The 21,888-nt window shown below is 35.5% G+C and overlaps 4 protein-coding genes across 8 annotated transcripts in view; 2 read left to right on the top strand and 2 right to left on the bottom strand.

Annotated features, from left to right (window-relative positions):
- LOC109067682 (inositol 1,4,5-trisphosphate receptor type 1-like) overlaps positions 1 to 10,869 on the bottom strand; it is a 35,679-nt gene extending 24,810 nt beyond the window's left edge. For 3 of the 5 annotated variants that reach the window (XM_042758579.1, XM_042758581.1, XM_042758582.1), the window contains exons 1-14: positions 10,715 to 10,869; positions 8,935 to 9,043; positions 7,914 to 7,984; positions 4,934 to 5,049; positions 2,305 to 2,391; positions 2,003 to 2,161; positions 1,768 to 1,866; positions 1,499 to 1,582; positions 1,238 to 1,384; positions 1,042 to 1,137; positions 845 to 889; positions 485 to 639; positions 302 to 401; positions 52 to 213 (exon numbers count right to left, since the gene is read on the bottom strand). In XM_042758579.1, the coding sequence (XP_042614513.1) occupies positions 52 to 213; positions 302 to 401; positions 485 to 639; positions 845 to 889; positions 1,042 to 1,137; positions 1,238 to 1,384; positions 1,499 to 1,582; positions 1,768 to 1,866; positions 2,003 to 2,161; positions 2,305 to 2,391; positions 4,934 to 5,049; positions 7,914 to 7,984; positions 8,935 to 9,026 (1,413 nt within the window). In that variant the 5' untranslated portion in view covers positions 9,027 to 9,043; positions 10,715 to 10,869. The remainder of the gene's footprint in view (positions 1 to 51; positions 214 to 301; positions 402 to 484; positions 640 to 844; positions 890 to 1,041; positions 1,138 to 1,237; positions 1,385 to 1,498; positions 1,583 to 1,767; positions 1,867 to 2,002; positions 2,162 to 2,304; positions 2,392 to 4,933; positions 5,050 to 7,913; positions 7,985 to 8,934; positions 9,044 to 10,714) is intronic. The other 2 variants (XM_042758580.1, XM_042758583.1) reach the window with 1 other exon arrangement.
- Positions 10,870 to 12,279: 1,410 nt separating this feature from the next.
- On the top strand, positions 12,280 to 13,515 carry LOC109067689 (formylglycine-generating enzyme-like). Its single transcript, XM_042758577.1, has 3 exons — positions 12,280 to 12,591; positions 12,707 to 12,766; positions 13,390 to 13,515. The coding sequence occupies exons 1-3, from the start codon at positions 12,517 to 12,519 to the stop codon at positions 13,489 to 13,491; spliced, it is 237 nt and encodes a 78-aa protein (XP_042614511.1). The 5' UTR covers positions 12,280 to 12,516; the 3' UTR covers positions 13,492 to 13,515.
- A 300-nt stretch (positions 13,516 to 13,815) lies between these two features.
- Positions 13,816 to 17,433, bottom strand: LOC109067687 (poly(U)-specific endoribonuclease-A-like). The gene is made up of 7 exons (XM_019084607.2): positions 17,278 to 17,433; positions 15,642 to 15,792; positions 15,349 to 15,548; positions 14,626 to 14,739; positions 14,440 to 14,546; positions 14,170 to 14,312; positions 13,816 to 14,056 (listed from the first exon to the last, which is right to left on the bottom strand). The coding sequence occupies exons 1-7, from the start codon at positions 17,333 to 17,335 to the stop codon at positions 13,942 to 13,944; spliced, it is 888 nt and encodes a 295-aa protein (XP_018940152.1). The 5' UTR covers positions 17,336 to 17,433; the 3' UTR covers positions 13,816 to 13,941.
- Positions 17,434 to 18,098: 665 nt separating this feature from the next.
- Positions 18,099 to 21,247, top strand: LOC109067678 (elongation factor Ts, mitochondrial-like). The gene is made up of 6 exons (XM_042758568.1): positions 18,099 to 18,255; positions 18,504 to 18,656; positions 19,713 to 19,841; positions 19,933 to 20,049; positions 20,138 to 20,219; positions 20,555 to 21,247. The coding sequence occupies exons 1-6, from the start codon at positions 18,208 to 18,210 to the stop codon at positions 20,944 to 20,946; spliced, it is 921 nt and encodes a 306-aa protein (XP_042614502.1). The 5' UTR covers positions 18,099 to 18,207; the 3' UTR covers positions 20,947 to 21,247.
- The last annotated feature ends 641 nt before the right edge of the window (positions 21,248 to 21,888 follow it).

The following is a 21,888-nucleotide window of genomic DNA, read 5'->3' as shown; positions in this document are numbered from 1 at the left end:
CTGATGGATGGACTGATTTACACATGGATGAATAGAAGGAGGTAACCTCTACCTCCTCTCATTCTGGGTGATAGTGCCCTTCTCCAGTTTGGCTGCAATGGAAGCTAAGACTTTACTTGCATCATTAGCAAAATCCAGATCGCGAACTTCAGCTGGAGATACTGGAACTATAGCAAAAGCCTCTTTATCTTCCTTCAGAGGAGATGTTCCTATCTGAGACACAAATATAGAGTGGAGGAGACACACTTCAGAGAATCCATAAACCAATGCTACAGTCATACAGAGACAGAAACTCACTCACTCTAAGCATGACCGGTTTCTCTTCCTCTTTATCTATTGGCTGGTTGGTGCTGTGAACCCATGTATTGGTACAGAGGTGCCTGAGCCTCACGTATGAGTTTCTGACAAGCACAATCCAAAATACAGCTTGTTTAATATATATGCACTTAATCAGAAGTCACAAGAAGTCACAATCTCGCTGTACCTTGGCACAAGCGAGTCTCCGCCTCTCAGAGTAGTAGGGTCAAGCTCAAAGATTGATGATATGTCATTGCCATCAGGAACAGACACAAGTGTGTACATAACCTTATCCTGAGGGTTATGTGCACGTGCTCGCATCACTTCCTGCTCCGAATCCAGCTGCAAGAGAAAAAAATTGATCAACGGCTCAGTCGCCGTCTCATTCAAGATGACACTGCTTTGTCTAAACTAATGTGTTGAAAGGAGAGCAATAAGGTAAAGAGACCCTCAAATGGCTTGCACTATGAATTAATAAGAAGCTCAGTTAAAAGGGGAGAAACACACACACACACACAGCCACACACGCTCTCAAACACACACTCACAGAGGAACGGGTCTCCAGGTATTCTTCTTCATAGTCTGGATTTACCTGATCACAATAAGGTGAGAACAATTAGATAAATGTTGCAAATCATGTTCTCTGCTCTTGCTAACATCAAGCTCTCTAAATAGACACACTCTGATGTATCTGCATGTGTGTTTGTGTGTGAACTCTTATTCTAGGTAACATATCAGTCTAACCTCTGCAGCAAGGTAATGGCCGGTGGCCAGGTGTTTGAACCTAAAGAGACTGTTCCAGTAGCCGGCTCCACCTCTGCAGGGATCATGCTGAACCACCTGAAAAGCATCCAAACATCTGTTTAGGTTCCCAAACCAGTAGAAAATCACACTCACAAAAACATCTGTTCAACTTCACAAAGTTGAGTCCTAAACTTACCTCTACCTCCCAGAGTGCTTTGCTACTAGTGGCGGAGGTTGCAGACTGGCGCCCGGTAGTACGCAAAAAGACATACTGCTTTTTCCGGTGTTCATCGCATGTTAGAAACTTCTCCTGTTCTGCATGGAACAGCCTCACCACATCACCCTGATAACATGTATTTCATTAAAAGGCCATAAATATTAATTCTAGTCAAATATACGCCTTAAAAATACATGTGAAGGTCACTGTTTGTGCAGTGTGTATGTGTATGAAACATACTCCTTTCAAGACAACCTCCTGGTTGTCGCTCCATTTCATGAAAAGAACAATTTTCCAACTGGTAGTGCAGTTCACTGAATTCACCTGAAAGAGAAAAATATAATGGAATAGAGCTGTGGTTCTTAACCTCAACCAGTGGGTTTCCCCTTTAATTGTCAATGCTGAAGTGACCTTTTGATCCTATCAAGGACCCCCCCCCTCCACCTCCACTGTACTGTAAACTAGTATTCCATTCTTAACATAGCCATGTGTTTATATGTGTATTTTACTTCATTGCATCCTGGATTATCCACAAGTTGATGGCTACTGGCATGAAGCGGCTGTCCGGCATTAACAGGGTTTAACACAACCTTATCGCCAATGACCACCTGAAAAACACATTAACACACAAAACATAACAAGTGGGACTCTAATAAGTGTTTATGTTAGTGCAAGAAGCAGGACTACATAATAAATCAAATTAATAATCAAGATTACAGTGGCTGTTTTGCATGTTATACTCACATTGTCTCCAATAGAGCGGAGCTTATAGAAGGGTTGGATGTAGAACCACGAGCCTTCATTCCCTGCAGCGTCCAGGGTTACACGCATGGCATTCTTCTCAAGAAGAGCTGGTAATCGCTTATTTACCGTCAGATACTTATTACTCTTCAGATGGAGAAGCTGCAAATATGTGTGAACAATTACACAATTAATTTGACTGCTAAATATTCAGAATTTCTACATATTAAGTGTTCTATATTATAAAGACAATTTAAATATTCCCTAAGGTAATATTTGTGCTCATGTGTTTGTGAGAGATTTACCTGGATGACGTTGCCGTACTGAATGACTGTTCCTAAAAGCTTTTTGTTCTCTGATTCATTTTGTTTCTTTTCTAAATCAGCAGCATGCTAAAAACATATAGTAAGAAATAAAAGAATGAGAGAAAAAAATGTAAAAATTGTGATCTTGACATGTTGCAGGCCAGGCTCAAACCTGCATTTCCCACATGAACACCAGAACACCACGTAAGCAGATACAGTGACTACTGCTCTTCAGAACATCTGAGGGAGCTTCAGAGAAGCTGATAAATATACTGTACTTTCTTAACCGTCCTCCAAAAAAAAGTTGAATAGTAAACAAACTTTGCACTCTTTATTGACATCTTGTAACATTGTTTAGGTGTTCAATATTCTTCACAATATGTTTCATTTACAAGCACATCATAAGCAGAGGGTTAACTAACTGCAGGCTGAAGCCATGAAATCTAGGAGGTTGGGCAATTTAGCCAAGCAATCAAATAAATGACTTACATCATCTTGATAATTATCCAACTGAATTAAGCTTGATTTGTTTTTTTAAGCATGGTAGGCAAATAAAATAATAAATGCATATTGATTTAAATGAAAATATTGAAGTAACTTGTAAAGGAATGTTTTACACTCTTGGATGAACTTGTTTTTGATGCAACCATAATCTACTAAATACAAATTAATCTGATAAATTTGATTTAAAAATGTAATGTCATCATTCCTTAAAACAGGGTTCCCACCTCTAGATTAACTTCAAATTCAAGGACCTTTCAAGTGTGGGGACACATTTTGAAGTGAGAGTGAGGTTACATTGTGTTACCTTGTAAGATACATTGTTACAGTTTTCATGTGTCAAACATAACTATGCAAAAAAGCTTCTTTTTTTGCATTTATTTTTGGCCATATGACAGAGATCCGATATTCTATTTGTTGTATTTCTGTTTTTCATAAAACTGAAGACTATTCGGTACATCCTATACTGTATTCTAAAATGATCTGATATTAACTTTTGCATGGATTTTATTGAAAAGAGCTTAGGCTTATGTAACCAGAAGTTTTAAGATATATGAATATATATCTTGCCTCATGGGTTTACATTATCTTAACAAGCAAAGCAATTCAATATTAATTTATGGGTGTGTCTGTGAAACATAGAGGTACCATCCTAGTAGTTTTGTGCATGCATGATCGCCATGTAGGGTAACCATATTTTAGTTTTCCAAAAAGAGGACAGTGGGTGCGGTTGGGGAGGGTGGCTGGGGTGTGGTTGGTTGGTGGTTAAAGTAGTGCCCAAATTAGTGCAATGACCATATCCCAAATATCAAAACTGAAAATATGTAATTTCCATACCTAAAATACATATTATACAGTCACTGTTATGCATATTGATCATAAACACAGCTAAAAATCTCCTACCAGTGGCGTCCTTCACAAAACTTAACATCTTGCACAGTTTTATCATAGGCAGAATGCAAAATGTTTCAATACAAGCATTTTAGTCAAATGTTATTAAACAACATTTCAAACCTTTAACCCACGGGCAAAATCAACCCATTAACAGTTTAAAAGTAGCCAAAAAATGCGGACTTGGCAACCCTGCATTCAACACGAGCTGCAGGAGTCAGTTTGACTGATCGCGGATTCAGGAGAGAGAGATGGCTGATTCAAAAGAGATTTAAATACTCTGCGTATTGATAGCAGCTCCCTGATGCGTGAAAATTACAATGTTTGCAGGGAGCGGGTGGGATTGGACACAAAAATCATGGGAGCGGGCAATAATGGTCAGAAATTCAGTGGTAGTGGGATTAAGAAAACAGTCCCTCGCAGCGCTCTAATATAAAAACTCACTGGCGACTGTAGAAAGCAAAAGGATCAGAGATCCTGGCCAGATGCATTTTTTTAGGTCCAAAAAGAGGACATATCTGGGAAAAAAGAGGAAATATGGACACTCTAATGTCGTGGCAACGTACAACACAAAGTACCTCATGCACAAAACACTTAAAGGTGCGTAACTAATGTAAATCAAGCAAGCTTGTATGCATAGGCCACTAATTGTTGGCGAAATAACACATTAGTGGATCAGAGGGAATAATATGGAATTTTTTTCAGAAAACTTCTTGTACAAAATGAATTCAAACACTTTCAAGGACCTGCATCAATGTATGTTTATTTTCAAAAACTTTCCAGGGCCTTGAAATTTTTTTTTTTCAGATTCACAAACTTTCAAGGATTTCAAGGACCCATGGGAACCCTGTTAAAAAGACATTATCTTTGAGCATAAACACAGCAAACAATGTAAGATGAGGTTTCCAATGATCTAAGGTAAGTTTTTAATTTCTCAATAGCAAATAAGTTTTAGAGCTCAAGGTTTGGTTGGGTAAGGTTGTCCTTTTAGCCTCTGCTGGTGGATGTTGGATGATGATGAATCTTTATTCATTGACCAAATTATTTCATGTTAACCAGTTCCTGTTCTTGAAAATTAATTTTTCTTTTTCCATGTTTTTCATTTGTGGTGTGGATATTAATTCTAGACCAGAAATTACGAGCAGCAATATTCTGAAGGAGCCAATGGAATTCCCTATATTAATATAAACAAACAGATCGTGACTGTGGCTAGGGAAGGACTAAGCTTCGCACTCACGTGGAGTTTGTTGAGCAGGACAGTATCTGTGGTGCTGTTTCCTCCAGGTTTGGCAGCTTTCCAGAACTGTTTCTGTGCCGAGTATCTGTTCATGGGACACAGTCTGAACAGACAGTCTACAGACAGAGAAAAAGAAAGAGAGGGAACAAACATTTCATCCCAGCACAGACAAACAGAACACCACACATACATACATAATCACACTGTGTTTTAGACACACACACAGCTTTCAAAACCTGCTGATGAGGATGACAAGTTGATCATAAAAGGTAAGGAAGAAAATCAGTATTAAAATCAATATGTAAACTCTGTCTGTGTGGTTTGAGCATATGTGCATAACGTTATTTTTGTCCTCACATCAGATGCAAAAAGACATTTTCTAACATTTCTAACATTTTCAGTTCAGGAGGATGTAATGCAACAGAAAACACATACAGTTTTTCAAAAGTGTTAAGAAAAATGCAACAGGCATAAAAGTGAAAATGCACTTCTTCTTTTCAGCAGAACTCCAGTCTTACCAAATAAGGAGAGAGGGGGAGTCCCAGACTGACAGACAGAGAGAGAGAGAGAGAGAGAGAGAGAGAGAGAGAGAGAGAGAGAGAGAGAGAGAGAGAGAGAGAGAGAGAGAGAGAGAGAGAATCTGGTCTCTGTTTCCAGTTTCTGGAGATTGGGACGATAAAGCACCAAAAAGCTCTGGGGTCAATAAAGGAATGTAGAACACACTCTCGTATAAAAACCACAGTTTAGGATTGTCTGATTACAACTGATGGATAGTTTTTTGTAATCAGACAATCTTAAACAGGCTAAAAGCAAAAAGTTTTCAAATCACATTTCAGCCTTTAAACTATTTTTAAGAATATATATATATTCTTAAAAATAGTTTAAAGGCTGAAATGTGATTTAAAAACTTTTTGCTTGTGTGAAAACTTGTAACTGTATATATGGTATTCATTTTATTTGTGCAGGTTTTAAAAAGGTCTTAAAAATACTTAAATTTGATTTAATGCTGCAGATATTCAAATGTTATAACCATATTTACTGTATATATGAAGCTGTGACATAGTTAATTTGGTTTGTTTCTGTTTATTTATTTATTTATATTTTTTGGCTAGTAGAAGTTATGAATGGCCAGTAACATAAAAATTTAGTAGCCAAATTTGTGAAAAAGTGAAAAAGTTAATTGTATGTATATATAGTGTGTATATATATATATATATATATATATATATATATATATATTTTTTTTTTTTTTTTTTTTTTTTTTTTTTGAGAGGGAGAGAAAAGTTGCTGCTACAGTGCTCACACTTCTTATACAATGGTGTTATGGGTGGTTTCTGGTCTTAATTTAAAAAATTCCCCACACCAAACCACTATGATATAGCTCAAGTCCCTCCTGCAATGCTGTTTTGCTCGTTCATCTTCTGCCAGATGAAAATCTTAAGTTTGAACTCTTGGAAATGAATGCATACCCAAAAAAACAAATATATTCACCAAATAACAACAACATAAAACAAACCATCTCATGCTTCTGTTTTGCTTTGGTGTGTTTATATTTAAAGGAAATAATACATTCCTCTCTATGGGGGCCCACTGACCATCAGACAATTATCTCTCCTCTCCTTCTCTTCATCATAGACTCAAGCACATTGTGCAAGGTTTATTTATCAGCAGGGTTATTAAGATTAATAAATTCGATAGAGAAACAGATAAAAGTTAAAGGTATAGTTCCTTATGTTGTTCAAAGAAAATGTAATTAATTTAAATATGAATATACTACTGTTCAAAGTTTGGGGTCAGTAAGTTTTTTCTTTTTTTTTTATAAATTAAAACTTTAATTCAGCAAGTATGCATTAAATTGACCAAAAGTGATAGTAAACATTTATAATGTTACAAAAGATTTTTATTTTAAATAAAGGTTGTTCTTTTGAACTTTCTGTTTATATATATATATATATATATATATATATATATATATATATATATATATATATATATATATATATATATATATATATATATTTCTGTTTTATATAATATAACCTTTTTTCTGTTTTAATCAAATTTGGTTACAGCAACCAATGGTGGTTGTCGCTATTGCAAAAATGGCTTGTTTCACATTTCATGATGTGCCAAGTTTGTATATTCACAACTGAGTATGAAACTTAAGAGCTGTGATGGGGGGGGAGATTAGCAATGAATAATGAAAAAATATGGTATAATATTATATCGTATGGCTTCAAAGGACTAGGAATATAGTGTAAAATTTTGTTTAAAAAAATTATTTATTTTGTTGTCGTTGTATGATTTTGTTGTGTGGAAAAAAAGCAGTGTGAACCTTCAAAACAAAAGTTTCACAGAAGAAATAAAATCATATATGTTTTGACCAACATGGGGATGAGTAATTCATGACAGGATTTTCATTTTGGGACAAACTATTCCTTTAATATCCAGTAGCCAACTATTGATGGAAACTGGTACACACAATGTATAATGTACTCACTCACACACCTACTCCTGATATAGCTTCTCAATGTCACCAGCAGATGTATTTTGACTGAAGTGGGGAATTTACAGGGCAGTCGGCCTCAACCACACACAATCTTGTGAGCAGCCTTTGAAGTACACTCATTTTTCAAGTCCTTCTACTAAGTAGATCTGCACTTTCTGTGTTGGTAACAATTTCCACAGCAAAGTAAACATCCACAGAAAAGAGATCAGACTGTTCTACACTGTTTTATGTGTTCAAAGATTTGTTTGACAATAATAGAATACAAGCTTTGGAATACAATGAAATAATAATTCCAAAGAATGAAGGATGACTTGCTAAATTAAGTGGTTTTCATGGAAATTACAAAATTTTCTCTAGGGTATGTGTGACCTTTGACTTCAAAGTCCAGTTTAAGTAACAGAACTTCCTGTCTTAACTGAAAATAAACCAGCGAAACATCCACACAAACACACGCACACACAAACTGCTCACCCCTGAACTTCTTGGGTGGGTTGTTCAGGTCCCCTGCATCTGGTTGGACAACACATCGGTCATCAACCAACCTGGTTGAAACAAAAAGAGTTTTACTCAATAGATGTTTGTACTTTTGGTTTGTCTGAGCATCTGCGTGTTTGAGTGAGTAAATAATGGTGTGCACTTGTAAGTGTGCGTATCTCTTTAGCCTTTTTTGGCCCAAAACAGCAGCTTACTGGACATCATCCAAATTCCATGATCAGTCAGCCAAAAACACAGACACACACACACACACACACACACACATACACAGGGTTAAACTGCTGACAGCTGGTTATTCTTATCTACACATCAAAGGTTAGCATTCAACCACAGCAAATTTCATACAGTCTTGATCTTTAAAGCGTTAGATCATCCAAATATTACAGATCTGTGAAGATTTACTCATCTTCTTATCGTTCCAAACCTGTATTACGTTGGTTTCTTCAAAGGAACACAACAGGAGGAACCTTTGTCCTAGTTAATTTTATTTTTCGTGCAATTAAAATAAATGGAGACTGATGCTCTGCATGACTCATACACTATATTGAAAGTCTCCTGAAGTCATTTGATGAAGTTTGTTTGATGACTGATGGGATAAAAATTGTGTAATTTTTAATGAAAAGCTTGTTTTAAAAATCTTGGACACTCTGCTAAACATCTCCTTTTGTGTTCCATGAAAGAAATAAAGTTTTGGAAATGCAAGTTTCCAAAGTTTCATACAAAGGGTGAGTAAATGAGATGTATTTATGAGAACTATTCTTTTAAGATTTTTGACAGCAAAAAAACAGAGGGGGTTTAACGTTGAGGAATTTATGAGAAAAGAGTGTCTGGACCTTTAACAAATGAGCTGGTTCTGCATGTTAATCATTTATTTGCTGTAATAATCACTCTTGGAACAAATTCATTTTAAATACCCTGTTCGTAATATCCGCTAATCTGCTTTCAATTCAATTTTATGAGCATGTCATTTCAAACAAGTCAGTGTCAATCAACTCACCCTAGAGTGCTTATGAAGCCACTGGTAGAGCCTTCAGCATAAAGGGAGCAAACATCCCCAATGTGCAAGAAACTTGACATTTTATCCACCATGGCAACCACTCCACCACCTGCAGAGGTCAGAGGTTATGACAAGGTCTGTGTGCAGGTTTATCATTAAACAGACAAGCCTAACAGCAGCTCTAACCATTAAAAGAGCTGTAGATTTACGAATGTAAAGCAACATACAGTATACATATGATTTGTAGTTAGAAGTGTCATTCACTACAGTACAAAATACAGAAACAAAGTAATTTCAAATAGAACATATAAAAAATATTAGCTCTGAAGAGCTCGATAAACAGAATGTTTCTACAAAAACAAAGGAAGAATATTCAAGTCTAAAACAATTTAATGTCTTCAAAGACAGCATACTTGGCTTTAAACCACAAGTGGCTCACTGCATCAACTAAATACCAACATGTGATTGGAAATATCAAATATTAAATAATCAGAAACCCATGATGTGAAGACAGACAAACAAGTTGAGGACTCTAAAACTGATTGCAGGATCTTTATTATTTTGTTATTATAGCTTAGCTGAATCCATCCTAAACATATATTATTACCTAATGCTTATATAGCATGGGCCTCGGTTCCAATTCAGTTCAACCCTAAGTCTCATTCCTCCATTCAGTTTCGATCACCAGAAGCTGGCAAATTACAAGTTATTTATTAACTTAACTGACTGGACAAGTCCAGTGCATTGGAATACCATACTAAAACATACATTCAGTGTCAAATTTGTAACTGGCAAAACATGCCAAAATGCTAAGTGCTAATTTCTGCAAACAGCATCACACATGTTCAGTCTTAAATACTTTACTATCCCTATTATCCATATGTTCATGTTAAAAATTTTGGATTATCCAACATATTAAGACAGGGAGACAGGAAATGTAAAGCAGAACAGGAATTACCCAGCTGATAAGAAATAGGTTTACTATAGAAACAAATTTTGTGTGCATACTGTACTGTCTGTTACAGTTCCATGTAACTCCCTTGATGACTGTATCATCACAGATTCTTCCTGTAACAACTAGATTTGATTAACAAATGATTAACGTTAGCCAACCAAACCGTTAATATGCAGAGACAGACTGAGAGAGAGAGAGAGATAGAGAGAGATGTGCGGATGTGCGGAGGAGGGATTTGCATGTGAATTTCTATCTACATACAAATCAAAAAGCATACAAAAACTGTTCTTTGTTTAACATGAAAATGCATGTATATGTAATTATTGCGTATATCGTATCTGATGCTGTTGCAAGCGTAATGCAGATTCTGTCCCATTTTATCTGTTGAACATCAGCAGATCGTCTGTCTTGACAACAGAAACTAATTACATTTTCTACCCTTGTCAACAATGTCAAAACAAAAAAGACAGATATAACACCAAGCATGTAGCCTACACATAACTTTATCCAGCAAACGCATGCCCTAAATGCGATTAAACTAACGGAACCAGACCTCTTCTTGAATTACTCATAACATTGTTTGGGATTGCAGTATAAAACATCAGCTCCGGCCAACTTATACACTTTTGTCTTCCTCGTTGAGTTTGTAGCTTTTTTCTCTTTCTTTCTACATGCGAGTTTCTCATGGTACTTTTTGTAACCTAGGGGCGGGTTCAGCAGGGCGCGCGCGATGCTCTCCCGCAGATAAGATAAATATTTAATGAACCATAATTCATGAACAAAACTTTTAGTAGTCCATTTATTCTTGTGTAGTCTCTCTCTCACCTCTCCCCGACGAAGTTGGAGCAAAAGTGTCCGCGGTATTTTCCCAAGTGTTTCGTCCTCTGTTTGAGAAAGTTACTATCCTGACTCTTCACAGAGTCCAGGACGGTCCATCGCCCCGATGTTCGTCTCTTTTCGGCTTGCCGAGTGACTCTGTAAACAGTGGAGTACGATGGGATTCTGGGAAATTGTGTTTCAGTTGTGCTACGCTCTGGTCACTTCAATATTCTGTGGCGTTCAAGAACTACAAGACCCAGAATTTCCCCTCGTATTTGACTAAAAATTTTGTTCTACTTGTGAACAGTCTATAGAGACTATAAAGGGAAACTGCTTCTGTTTATTTATAGCCAAAATATGCAAAAATGTGTAAGTAGGGGTGACCCGGGAGTGATGTAACAAATTTTTAAATATTCGTTTGCTAACTGTGTTGTTAAACTAGCACCACTACCGTTTTAAATTTTGTGCATGGTTTATCAAAATGGCTTAATATGGCCTAAGTCATATTCATCTCATTTAATTAACTCTATGCAAAGGTATCATATAAATGTGAAGTAAAAATCAGCTGAGAAATTTCAGCAGTAGCCTATTATAATATGTTTTGTATTACTCAAGCTCACTTATCAGTGCATCAGGTCAGGGAGTTCAGACATCACCAGAGTGAATCTGGAGATTGATTAAAGCCATTCTGTGTAAAACAGATGGCAGAAACAGATTTTGGCAACCTGATATGCTGCCTTGTTAGATTCTGTGAATACAGAAAATAGATTTGGATAATATTAAAGCCAATGTGTCAAACAGAGAGGGGTAACAAATTATGTCAACCTCTAATGCTGTGTTGTCAGACCCTGCTGTATATCTGCAGCTGTCCACATCAGACCAAAATGATTTCTAAAATATAGAATAGAGAAACTTAGACATCACCAGAGTGAATATGGATATAATTTAATCCATTCTGTGTGAAACAGAGAGGGCCGATAGATTTCAGTAACCTGTTACAGCAGAAATAAAATCATATATGTTTTTAACAACATGGGGATGAGTAATTCATGACAGGATTTTCATTTTGGGACAAACTATTCCTTTAATTATCCAGTAGCCAACTATTGATGGAAACCAGTACACACAATGTATAATGTATAAGGCCTTGTTGGATTTATTTATTATAAATGGAAATCTTTTTTAACATTATAAATATCTTTACTGTCACTTTTGATCAATTTAATGCAACTTGCTAAATAAAACTATTAATTTCTTTTTTTCCTTTTTTTTAGTCTTTACTCCTGCATTACTCCAAACATTTGAATGGTAGTGTATCACCGTTTCCACAAAAATATGGTTTTCAACATTGATAATTATAAGAATTATAAGAAAAATCAGCTTTACCATTACAAGAATAAATTACGTTTTGAAATTAAATTAAATTAAATTAACTTTAGAAAAAGTTATTTTAGACTGTAATAATATTTCACAATATTACTGTCTGTACAGTCAATACCCACATATATTTGTGGGTAACACTGAATTGAAATGAATTCAAGAGGGGGCTAAAGAACAGAATGTCTTGGAAAGTTAAAAATTAACTACAAATATAGTCAAGTAATGGACCTATCTCTTTGTGCCTCCATGAACTCTTGTTTTAGAAAAAGAGCTCGAGATCTTAATCTCCAAATGTAGCCAAGAATAGCCAGAATGTGCATTTATAGATAACTTAGCAGCACTTCAGTTTGTATATTCATGGTCAGTAGGTGACTGCTGCTCCTTGGTAGTCACCAGTGAAACCTGCCAGTGGCTTTGGGCTGTATGACATGGTGGGAAATGCATGGGAGTGGACGGCAGACTGGTGGAATGTGCATCACACTACAGAAGACAAGTACAACCCTGTGAGACTAATCTGAGTCAACTACACACACATCCACACTTTAAAGTTCTTTCTTTAATATTAGGCTGTTCATGCATTAAACCCTTATCCTTGTGACTTATCATTTTTTTCCACAGAAAGGACCAGAAACAGGGACAGACAGAGTCAAAAAAGGAGGATCCTACATGTGCCACAAGGTAAAACATACACTAAGCCATCTAATGTATAACTGACATAAGTACATCAGGGTTATTGAGGTGTGGGATATTTTATGTTAGCTAAAATGCTTATGTAAGTATACTACATTCAAAAGGTTTGAGTTTTTTTTTTAAAGAAGTTAATACTTTTATTTAGCAAAAAGGATTCAGTTGATTCACTTTACTGACACTAAAGTCATGTTTCAAAAGATTTCTATTTCAAATAAATGCTGCTCTTTTACACTTTCTATTCATCAAGGAATCCTGAAAAAAAAAATAATGGTTTCCACAAAATAATTAAATTATATAGCTGCTTTCAACATTGATGTTGATGCTGAATATTCAGCTATGCCGTCACAGGAAGAAATTTAATTTTAAAATCTATTAAAATAGACAAAGTTAGTTGATGTATTTTTGTTCAGATAAAAGCAGCATTGGTGAGCATAAGAGCCTTCAAAAACAAATCTCACCGACCCCAAAGTTTTGAACAGTAGTGTAAAGCTGGTGTGCACATATTATACACCACATATATATGCACCTAAGAGGAAAATACAACCTTCATCTGGAAGCTTTTATACAGCTTGTTTATGTACATGTTAACATATGTTTCTCTCTCTCTGTAGTCTTACTGCTACAGATACAGGTGTGCAGCCCATAGTCAAAATACTCCGGACAGTTCTGCCTCTAATCTGGGCTTCCGCTGCGCCGCTGACACTGATCCATAACCTCAAACCTCAGATCTATCACTTTCATACATGTCAAATCTAGGAAGATTTTGTATTTTATGTAAATAAAGCCATTTGTAAGACTTTGTTATTTGTTCTGTTCTTTCAATTTTTTTGTAGTATAATTACAGAAGGTATTGACATGTCAAGAATATGATTCTATCATAAATTATTAATTTGAAAATGGTTTTAAATCAAATTTAAAATGGAAATAAATTATATGTGACATACAAGTTTGCTTAACAGACTAAACGATAGACAAGATTTTGACAGAGAGTGTGAAAGAATATTATTATGTATTTGTAGAAATACAGACAGGAAGGGTGTTTTTCTATTCTTGTGTTTTAATTGGTCCAACATAAACCTCGAACAACCAAGAGAAGAATTAAGATTGCAGATGAGTTGTTCTGGTTGTGAGTCTGCTGATAATGATATTCAGATGACAGGGAATCATGGTGTGGCAGGGTAAGCAGAGGCAATGTACTTCTTTCCATCCCCATAGCTGCTGTTATCCCATGTATAGGTCTGAATGCCCAGAGTCTGTCCTCCCAAACTCACATAACATCTGAGAATACAGTCAAACAGATGAGCATTTCATGCAATGCATATAAAAATTTGTAGATTTACTCATATTAACAAAAATGAGTTTTATTTGATGAATGAATGTGCACAACTCACTTTTTGCCGGGGCGGGTGATGTAGCAGAGACTGTAGATAGCCAGATCAAATTCAGGACTACAGCCAATAATAGCAGAACCAACCTCTTTGAAATAGCCATCCCATTCAAACTGCATTCCAAATACATCAGGATATGTGCTCCACTGAAAGAGAGGAGAAACTTGTCTTTTACTAGATCAAAACTTCTTAAACAAGTAGACATCCAGACTTTTAAAATGCATGTTGTACTAGCACTGGTTTGTTTTGATTCACATGCTCATTAGAACTCACAGGGCCATTAAAGCTATGGCTGTAGTAATTCAGGAGTCCCTGTTTCTCATTCAGATAAAACTGCAGCCAGTTGTGGAAACCAGACACCTTTCCACCCTTAATTTCTCCTGTTGACACATGCATGTGAGCCAAAGAGAGATAAACAGCAGTCTGAAAGCAAATCACATGTGGTTTACTCAGACTGACCTACAAAGATGTGCTCAAACCCGCTAGAGTCCAGTTTGCCACTAGATCGAGAGTAAAGACCAAACCACATCATCTTCAGATCCTGGATAAACTCGCTTTGTGATGAGTATACACCTAAAAAAACAGCGGTTTTTAAATTCTAATATTTTGCATAATCTATTTAAATTACATTTTATCGTTTTGTAGTGCATTAAACTCTTTTCTTCTAGTAAAGAGTTTAGGATATTAGTAAAATATTAATACTACATATAAAACAAGAATGTACACCGCCTTTCAGAAGTTTGGGATTGGTAAGATTTTTTCGAAAATGTTTTGAAAGAAGCATCTTATGTTCACCGTGGCTACATTTCTTTGATAAAAAAATAGGGTAAAAACTATAATATTGTGAAATACAATTATAATTCAAAAGCTCTTTTCTATTTTAATATATTTTAAAATATAATTTATTACTGCGATGGCAAAGCTGATTTTTTAGTAGACATTACTTCACATTATAGACATCTTCAATGTCACATGATCTTTCAAATATTATTCTAATATACTGATTTGCTCCTCAAGAAACAGTTCTTATTATAATCAACGTCGAAAGAATTTATTTGAAACATTATTGAATTAATACTAAAATATGTAAACATATTGTAAATATGTCAAATCACATTATTTTTATCACACTGAGGTCACTAAAATTCAAAAGGTCTGACACATCTTTAGAGTTACACGTACCTTTAGAGTGGAGGAAATTGTAAAGCTCCCTTCCCACATCAGTGTTCATGGTCTGTTGGAGGAAAGTGTCCTGCTCCTGCACTTCCTGTGAGGGCACATCCTCCACTTCTCCTGTCACCCTTCTATAGTTGTCTAATAGATTCAGCAGAGCTTTATATGTGGGCTTGGACAGCAAAGTACTACTCACTTGCTTGAACATTCTAAGAGAGAAAGAGTGCATTAGAATACATAATCACATGCATGTTTGTGTATATCCTGTATGTGGTTATCTGTGTGTACAGTTTGTGTCTTACGGGCGTGATGAGTGGTCATTCCTGGAGCCGGTCTCAGAAGAAGAGATCAGTGTCTGAGGATCAATAACCAGCTCTGAGGCTGTGGCCCTGTTATGGTCTAACTTGTACAGTGTCTCGGACAAAGACTTGATCTCAGCATCAGAAACACTGGCTAATGCGGGATATGAAATGGATTCATAAAGAAAGAGTTAGTGGCTGATGAGGAAAGACAAACCTGACAAAGCCTGAGCAAAATTAAAGAATAAAGTATGAGAAAAACTGAAATAGTAATTACTGCAATTAAGATAACCAAGCAATTACTGCAATTTATAGTTTCAAATTTCAACATTCAGTTTCTAAAATTGGAGTCAAGAAAATGTCAACGTGTTCAGTGTTCATAACTGTTAATCTAACTGGATTTAAGTTTATTATTGTTTCTGTTTTTATAAGTTTGTGTCACACAATGCTGGGTGCAGTGCAGATTTGTGCTGTTGTTGACAGGTACAACCGTAACAGCAATTCGAATTTAACTTACATCAGATTTATCTTACCTGTAGTAGCATTTGTAGACTGAAAATAATGTAAAATAATCATAAAAAATGTTTTATGAAAATAAATAAATAGATGACAGTTCCCTGAATTGTCTGAATGTTATTGTAAGTGTTCTTCATACAAATAAGTCAACTGAAACTGTGATTAATTACATAATAGGAACTACGGTGTTTAGTATTTTGGGAAGAATTTTGAGATTAACAAAGTGTGTGAAACTATAGAAGTGGACACAGTTGAGTTTCATGCCACTTTCTGGATACAAAATAAACAGGACTCAGGGTTACTGAGTTACCCCGTAATATTTACAACTAATTCTTTCTCTTATTTTTATGCCTGTTATAAAATGTTAATTTTCCCCACGTGACTCAACAGACCTTGAGAATTGTACTGTATTTAAGAGATGAAAAAAACCTTTGTGCCTTTTGTCTTATTGAACACAGACAAGGAGTTTTGAATTATATTTGTTAAACTACAAGCTTCAGTCCAGTCTGGCTTGACAGAACAGCAACATTTAACGTTACTTCAGTTTTAGACCAGCTACTTAACTACTTTTTTCCCATCCTACCTTGTTAAACCTACACTCTCAGAAAAAAACTAATATGTAATATGTACTTTCAAGGTACTAATATGTACGATTTAGGGGTAAATAAGGTACAAAGATATACCTTTAAGCCTCTGTACTTGTAACACCCCACCGTTTTTTTCTGAGAATGTATTTGTTTTGATTTTGTTGACCCTTTGACAATAAATATCTAATGTTTTACAGAATTACAGATGTTGAAGCTCACCTTGACGACCACACTGCTTTTTATAGTCAAGAAAAGAAAAGTAAGAAAAGATCTGGCACCCAGAGGCATGTAAGTACCCTACTATTTGTACTAGTATTAGAGCTTGATAGTACTGAGTAAAAAATAGAACAATTAGACATAAGGCACAAAAAGTCAGTGTAAAATTCAACATCACAATTATACACTAACAGAAGTCCAGAGAATCTGGGAAAGAGAGCATTGGGATAATAACTAGTGTGTACAAGAACAAAAGATACATGAACATGTTTAGTTTAATAACTTATACATTTGGATGGAAATAGAAGGTATGAACTTACCACTGTAGCCCTGAGAGATCAGGGTGATGGTGAGAAAGAGGATGAGGGTGACCTTCATTATGGACTTTAGACGATCCAGACGCACAAACTGCAGATTAAGACTCAGTTTGGTTTTTATACCATCTCAGATCAATAAAACCTTAGGGAACTCCTCCCATGCACCAAAACATTCTGTTGGGATAATAACTACTAATATTTGATAAAGTACCAGGTGACTCGTTTTGCTGCGTTGCTACGAGGATAAAGGCAATTTTGGGAGTGGTGAGATAATAAAAAAGAGGAAGCTGATAATAAATAAATAAATAAATAATAAAATAAATTATTCTTCGTTTCTCTTTTTCAGTCAGCTGGTCCAAAATCTATCCAGTTTACAGGCTCCAGGAATGGTAGACATCTGGTGGAAAAGATGAATATAGCATTTATATACTGCATTTAATACAATATACTTTCTTGAAATCATGGACTAATCCATTTGGCAAGAATGTGTTCTTGGCAAGAAAGTCTTCTATGTGCAAACAGTCGAAAAGACCAGGTGGTAGCTTTCACACTGCAATCACAATACTTTTTTCAAAGGTTTTTATCTCCACGTGCGCTGGTGCAGAGCTGACACATGTTCTTAATCTTTTTGAAGTGTGGATTTGTTTTTCCTCATATTTTACTTTGAATCAGTTGAAGTTGTGTTTTAATGTGCATTCCAATTTCGTTAGGCATTGTTATTTTTGTTCTTTTCATTTGTTTATAATGAATTACACTGCTCCTTCTGTTCTTCAGTGAGCTGTAGTTTAAACTCTTGTGCAGTAGATGGCGCTTCATGTGACTCCTGAACTGTCTTCAGCTTGACCTTTCTCTCTTTCTGTAAAAAGCGTGTTTCAATGACATTCCAGTTACTGATGTAAGAAAGCCTGTGTTAGTCCAGAGGAAGATATAGAAATGGTTTTGTATTCTTTATTTCGATCTGTCAGGACAGAAGTAGTCAAGGTGGGCTTTGACGCATTTGTCATATTTCACACTCTAATCTTTGAATGATTTTGACTACCAAATGTTTCAGAAGTTATGATGCTCTTTGCATGGCAGTCTGTTTTATGAAATACTTGGCTTGTTATTCAAATAAAGGCGTTTTTAAATAACAGTATTTTAAATAACAATGACAGTATTGTATATTGGTTTGCATACGGCTCTGTGGCACCAATATATCATGTGTCATATTAATAATATGTTGTTCATAGGGATGTCTCGCGCAGCATGTTCAGTCTCTCTACACCAGCTGCCCGAGTTTAGCAGCAGATAAAGCACTTCTCCTGAAATTACGAAAATCTACGGGCTACACCTTCATCAACTGCAAAAAGGCACTGGAGAAATTCAACAATGACGTTACACAGGTGGGACCGTCCACTGTTTTCTAAACATTTTTAAAAGCTGGCTGTAAAAAGAAAGGAGGGTCCTATGTAATATTTTTTCATGTCATCATCACATTCTCCCCATGGAATCCAAATATTAGCCATATACTCACTGGCATAATCCTAAAAGTTAACCAGAAAAAAAGGGATTAGATTAAATTGATTAAAAGTCTCTCACTTTCGGATATACTGAGCAAAAGTAGCTGCAAAAACAGCTAAAAATGCCCCAATTCACTTCCACTGTAAGTGCCATTTTTACTTTCTTTCTCGCTCTCTCTCTCAATTTCAATTCAGTTTAAATTTTCAATTTAGGTGAGCTTTATTGGCATGACAAAAACTGTACATTTGTATTGGCAAAGCAGTTGCAGCTGGGCTGCTTAAAAATAGTGCACATATGTGTTAGAAAGAAAAAAATTATAGTAATAATAACAATATATAAAAAGTATTAAGCATGTAGTGGAACATTAATTGAGTATATGTAAGTGTATAAGTTAGAAATATACATGAATATACAAATATACATCTAAGTAATATAATAGAGTAATATGGCATAACATAATCTACATGTGCTGGAAACATCAGAGTTTAGAGAGTCAAATCTCTCTCTCTCTATGTCTCTTTCTATTGAAAAAAATGCCAACCATTCACTTCCATTTTAAGTGCCTTATTTAAAATAACTTTTTTTCTTTATATCTTTCAAGAAGTGAAATTAAAAGACTAAAAATAAAATTCTGGGTTTAACACATATAATGTAAATTCTAAATTATTGTGTGTTAAACCCAGAATATTCATATTTCTTTTAATTTCACTACTTTAATTTTAAACCCACTGTATTTTTTAAACTGAAATGTTTCTAACAAGATGCTATGTATCAATTAACAGTCATCTGATTTGTCAAGCACAAACAGTAAACTCACATCATTGTCATAGTTGTATATATTATGTAATTTAGATGTGCATAAAATATGGGTGTGCAGCCACAAGTCTGTACATGGTAAGGATGAGCTAATTAAGATTTGCTAAATTTGATGTTTGCAGGCAGAAATCTGGCTGCATGAACAAGCCAAAAAAGAGGGCTGGAGCAAAGCGAGTAAACTGGAAGGTCGGAAAGCCAAGGAAGGGCTGATTGGTCTCCTTATGGGTGACAATGCTGCTGTCATGGTTGAGGTATGTTAACATATTCTTACCACACAATGTGTAATTGGTCCCCAAAATGATGGATTGTGATTGAACTAAAATGTATGTTTTTCTTTTTCAGGTGAACTGTGAGACAGATTTTGTGGCGAGGAATGAGAAATTTCAACAGTTGGTAAAGGATGTTGCTTGTTCAATAATGGCTCATCACAGCAGCAAAAAACAGACAGGGTATATTAAGGTACATGCCCATGATTGGCATTTTCAGAAAGGTGTATTTCTTCCACACCTTCTGTTACCTCTGACTGCTGATCTGTTCTCTGATTCAGAGTGTGCTGTCTTCTGAGGATATTACTAAGCTCCACGTTCCTGAGGGACCCTCGCTGGCAGATCAGATAGCCTTCACTATAGGTGAGATAAACCATGATATATTTACAATATTACACAAAAAACTGCTTCAAATAAATGCTGTTCTGTCTGTTCATCAAATAATCCTGGAAAATGTTAAAATATTAAGCAGAACAACTGTTTTCACCATTGATAATAATAACAAATGTTTCTTGAGCAGCAAATCAGCATTGTACAAAAAAATTATATAATTACATGATGTGATTATCTTCACAACATGATTTGCACAGCTTGTAAGCATTTTCAGCACACCCTGACTATTGTCTACTTCCTAATAATTAAATATAATAATAAAAATAATTTTTCTCATTTCAGTATTCTGATTTTTTCCCTTTCAGGGCGATTAGGTGAAAACATTGGCACACGGCGCGCCGTATCACTTGCTGTGCCCTCTGATTGGCACATTGGCTCATACGTACATGGAGCAGTTCCCGGGCAGGTTGGCATTGAGATGGGGCGCTATGGATCGCTAGTTGTGTTTCAAGGTGGACCTAAGGAAGGCATGGGCGCTCTGGGAAGGAAGCTGGGGCAACATATAGTGGGCGAAGCACCTGTTTCTCTTGGCAACATGGACGATATACCAGGTGGTGAATCTGAGACGAGACTTTTGCCCCAGACCTTCCTTCTAGATCCCAAATATACTGTGGGACAGTACCTGACTCTACAGGATGCATGTGTGCTAGACTTCATACGTTTCCAGTGTGGAGAGGGAACCAGTCAGGAGGAGTGAACAGAGCTGTTTGAATGAGAAAATCTATTTCCTTAAAGGATAAACTTGTGAAATTTGTCTCATCAGCTTGGTTTAAAATCATATTTTCAGTAAAATGTACAAAAATTACTATACATCTTTAATTTTTTTAGCCATTTTAACCAAAAACAGGATCAGATCATATCCATGATATCTCTGCCTGCATCCCCCAACAAAAATTCTAGTTTATTCATGAAGTGAATTAAGAAAATGAATTGTAAAGTGGTGTAATAGACATTATTGTTTTGACACTGACCTGTTACTGGTAAAAAACTAAATTGAATAATTGTCTGTTCATTCTTATATTCATAATGTGCTAATACCCGTCTTCACTGAATCTTTAGTGCCATCTAATGGAGTGCAAGAAGAATGTGCATATTTCTAACTTTGAACATCTGTTCAGAAGATGATATTTTAGAGACATGCATTGGAATCGATGCAAATTACATTACTGTGAAATGGAACTATTCCACATTTTTTCATTAACCTGGTAATGATCACACAACTTATATTTTAAAAGTCAGTTCTTAGATCTTTATGTGGGTCACCTTGCTGGAAAACTAGAAGCCATGTCAACTTTGATTTACCAGGTCCAGCATCTCTTTAGATGCCATGCATGTTGCCTTTATATACAAAAAATGTTCAGAAAAGTTAAAGGCTTTACAACAGGTGTATCCAATCCTGATCCTGGAGATCCACTGTTCTACCCTTTAATATTTTAATAATGGCACATTTGCATGTTCACTGTTCTCTGATGTCACTAGTGTTTCAGGAAACCATCAAATGAAATATAATAATAATGATAGGTCTAATAATAGACTCTAATCATAAAAAAGACAAGTATATTATTGTTATAAATAAATTGTACTGTAAAATAAAAAAATATTTGATGAAAATTATAATTTAATTTTACACTAAAAGTCA

Source organism: Cyprinus carpio, chromosome A6 (assembly GCF_018340385.1).
Source record: "Cyprinus carpio isolate SPL01 chromosome A6, ASM1834038v1, whole genome shotgun sequence".
Classification (NCBI taxonomy): Eukaryota; Metazoa; Chordata; class Actinopteri; order Cypriniformes; family Cyprinidae; genus Cyprinus; species Cyprinus carpio.
Note: the sequence above shows the minus strand (reverse complement) of the source record. Positions and strands in the feature narration are given on the sequence as shown.

Bases quoted from the DNA above. Each gene is read 5' to 3' on its own strand.
- LOC109067687 (XM_019084607.2), bottom strand. From the start codon at position 17,335: ATGAAGGTCACCCTCATCCTCTTTCTCACCATCACCCTGATCTCTCAG. The intron at 15,793-17,277 runs GTAAGTTCATAC...ATCCCGCATTAG, and splicing joins GATCTCTCAGGGCTACAGTG to CCAGTGTTTCTGATGCTGAG. The intron at 15,549-15,641 runs GTAAGACACAAA...TTTCTCTCTTAG, and splicing joins AATGACCACTCATCACGCCC to AATGTTCAAGCAAGTGAGTA.
- LOC109067689 (XM_042758577.1), top strand. From the start codon at position 12,517: ATGGTGGGAAATGCATGGGAGTGGACGGCAGACTGGTGGAATGTGCAT. The intron at 12,592-12,706 runs GTGAGACTAATC...TTTTTTCCACAG, and splicing joins CAGAAGACAAGTACAACCCT to AAAGGACCAGAAACAGGGAC. The intron at 12,767-13,389 runs GTAAAACATACA...CTCTCTCTGTAG, and splicing joins GATCCTACATGTGCCACAAG to TCTTACTGCTACAGATACAG.
- LOC109067678 (XM_042758568.1), top strand. From the start codon at position 18,208: ATGGTTTTGTATTCTTTATTTCGATCTGTCAGGACAGAAGTAGTCAAG. The intron at 18,256-18,503 runs GTGGGCTTTGAC...TGTTGTTCATAG, and splicing joins TCAGGACAGAAGTAGTCAAG to GGATGTCTCGCGCAGCATGT. The intron at 20,050-20,137 runs GTACATGCCCAT...TCTCTGATTCAG, and splicing joins AACAGACAGGGTATATTAAG to AGTGTGCTGTCTTCTGAGGA.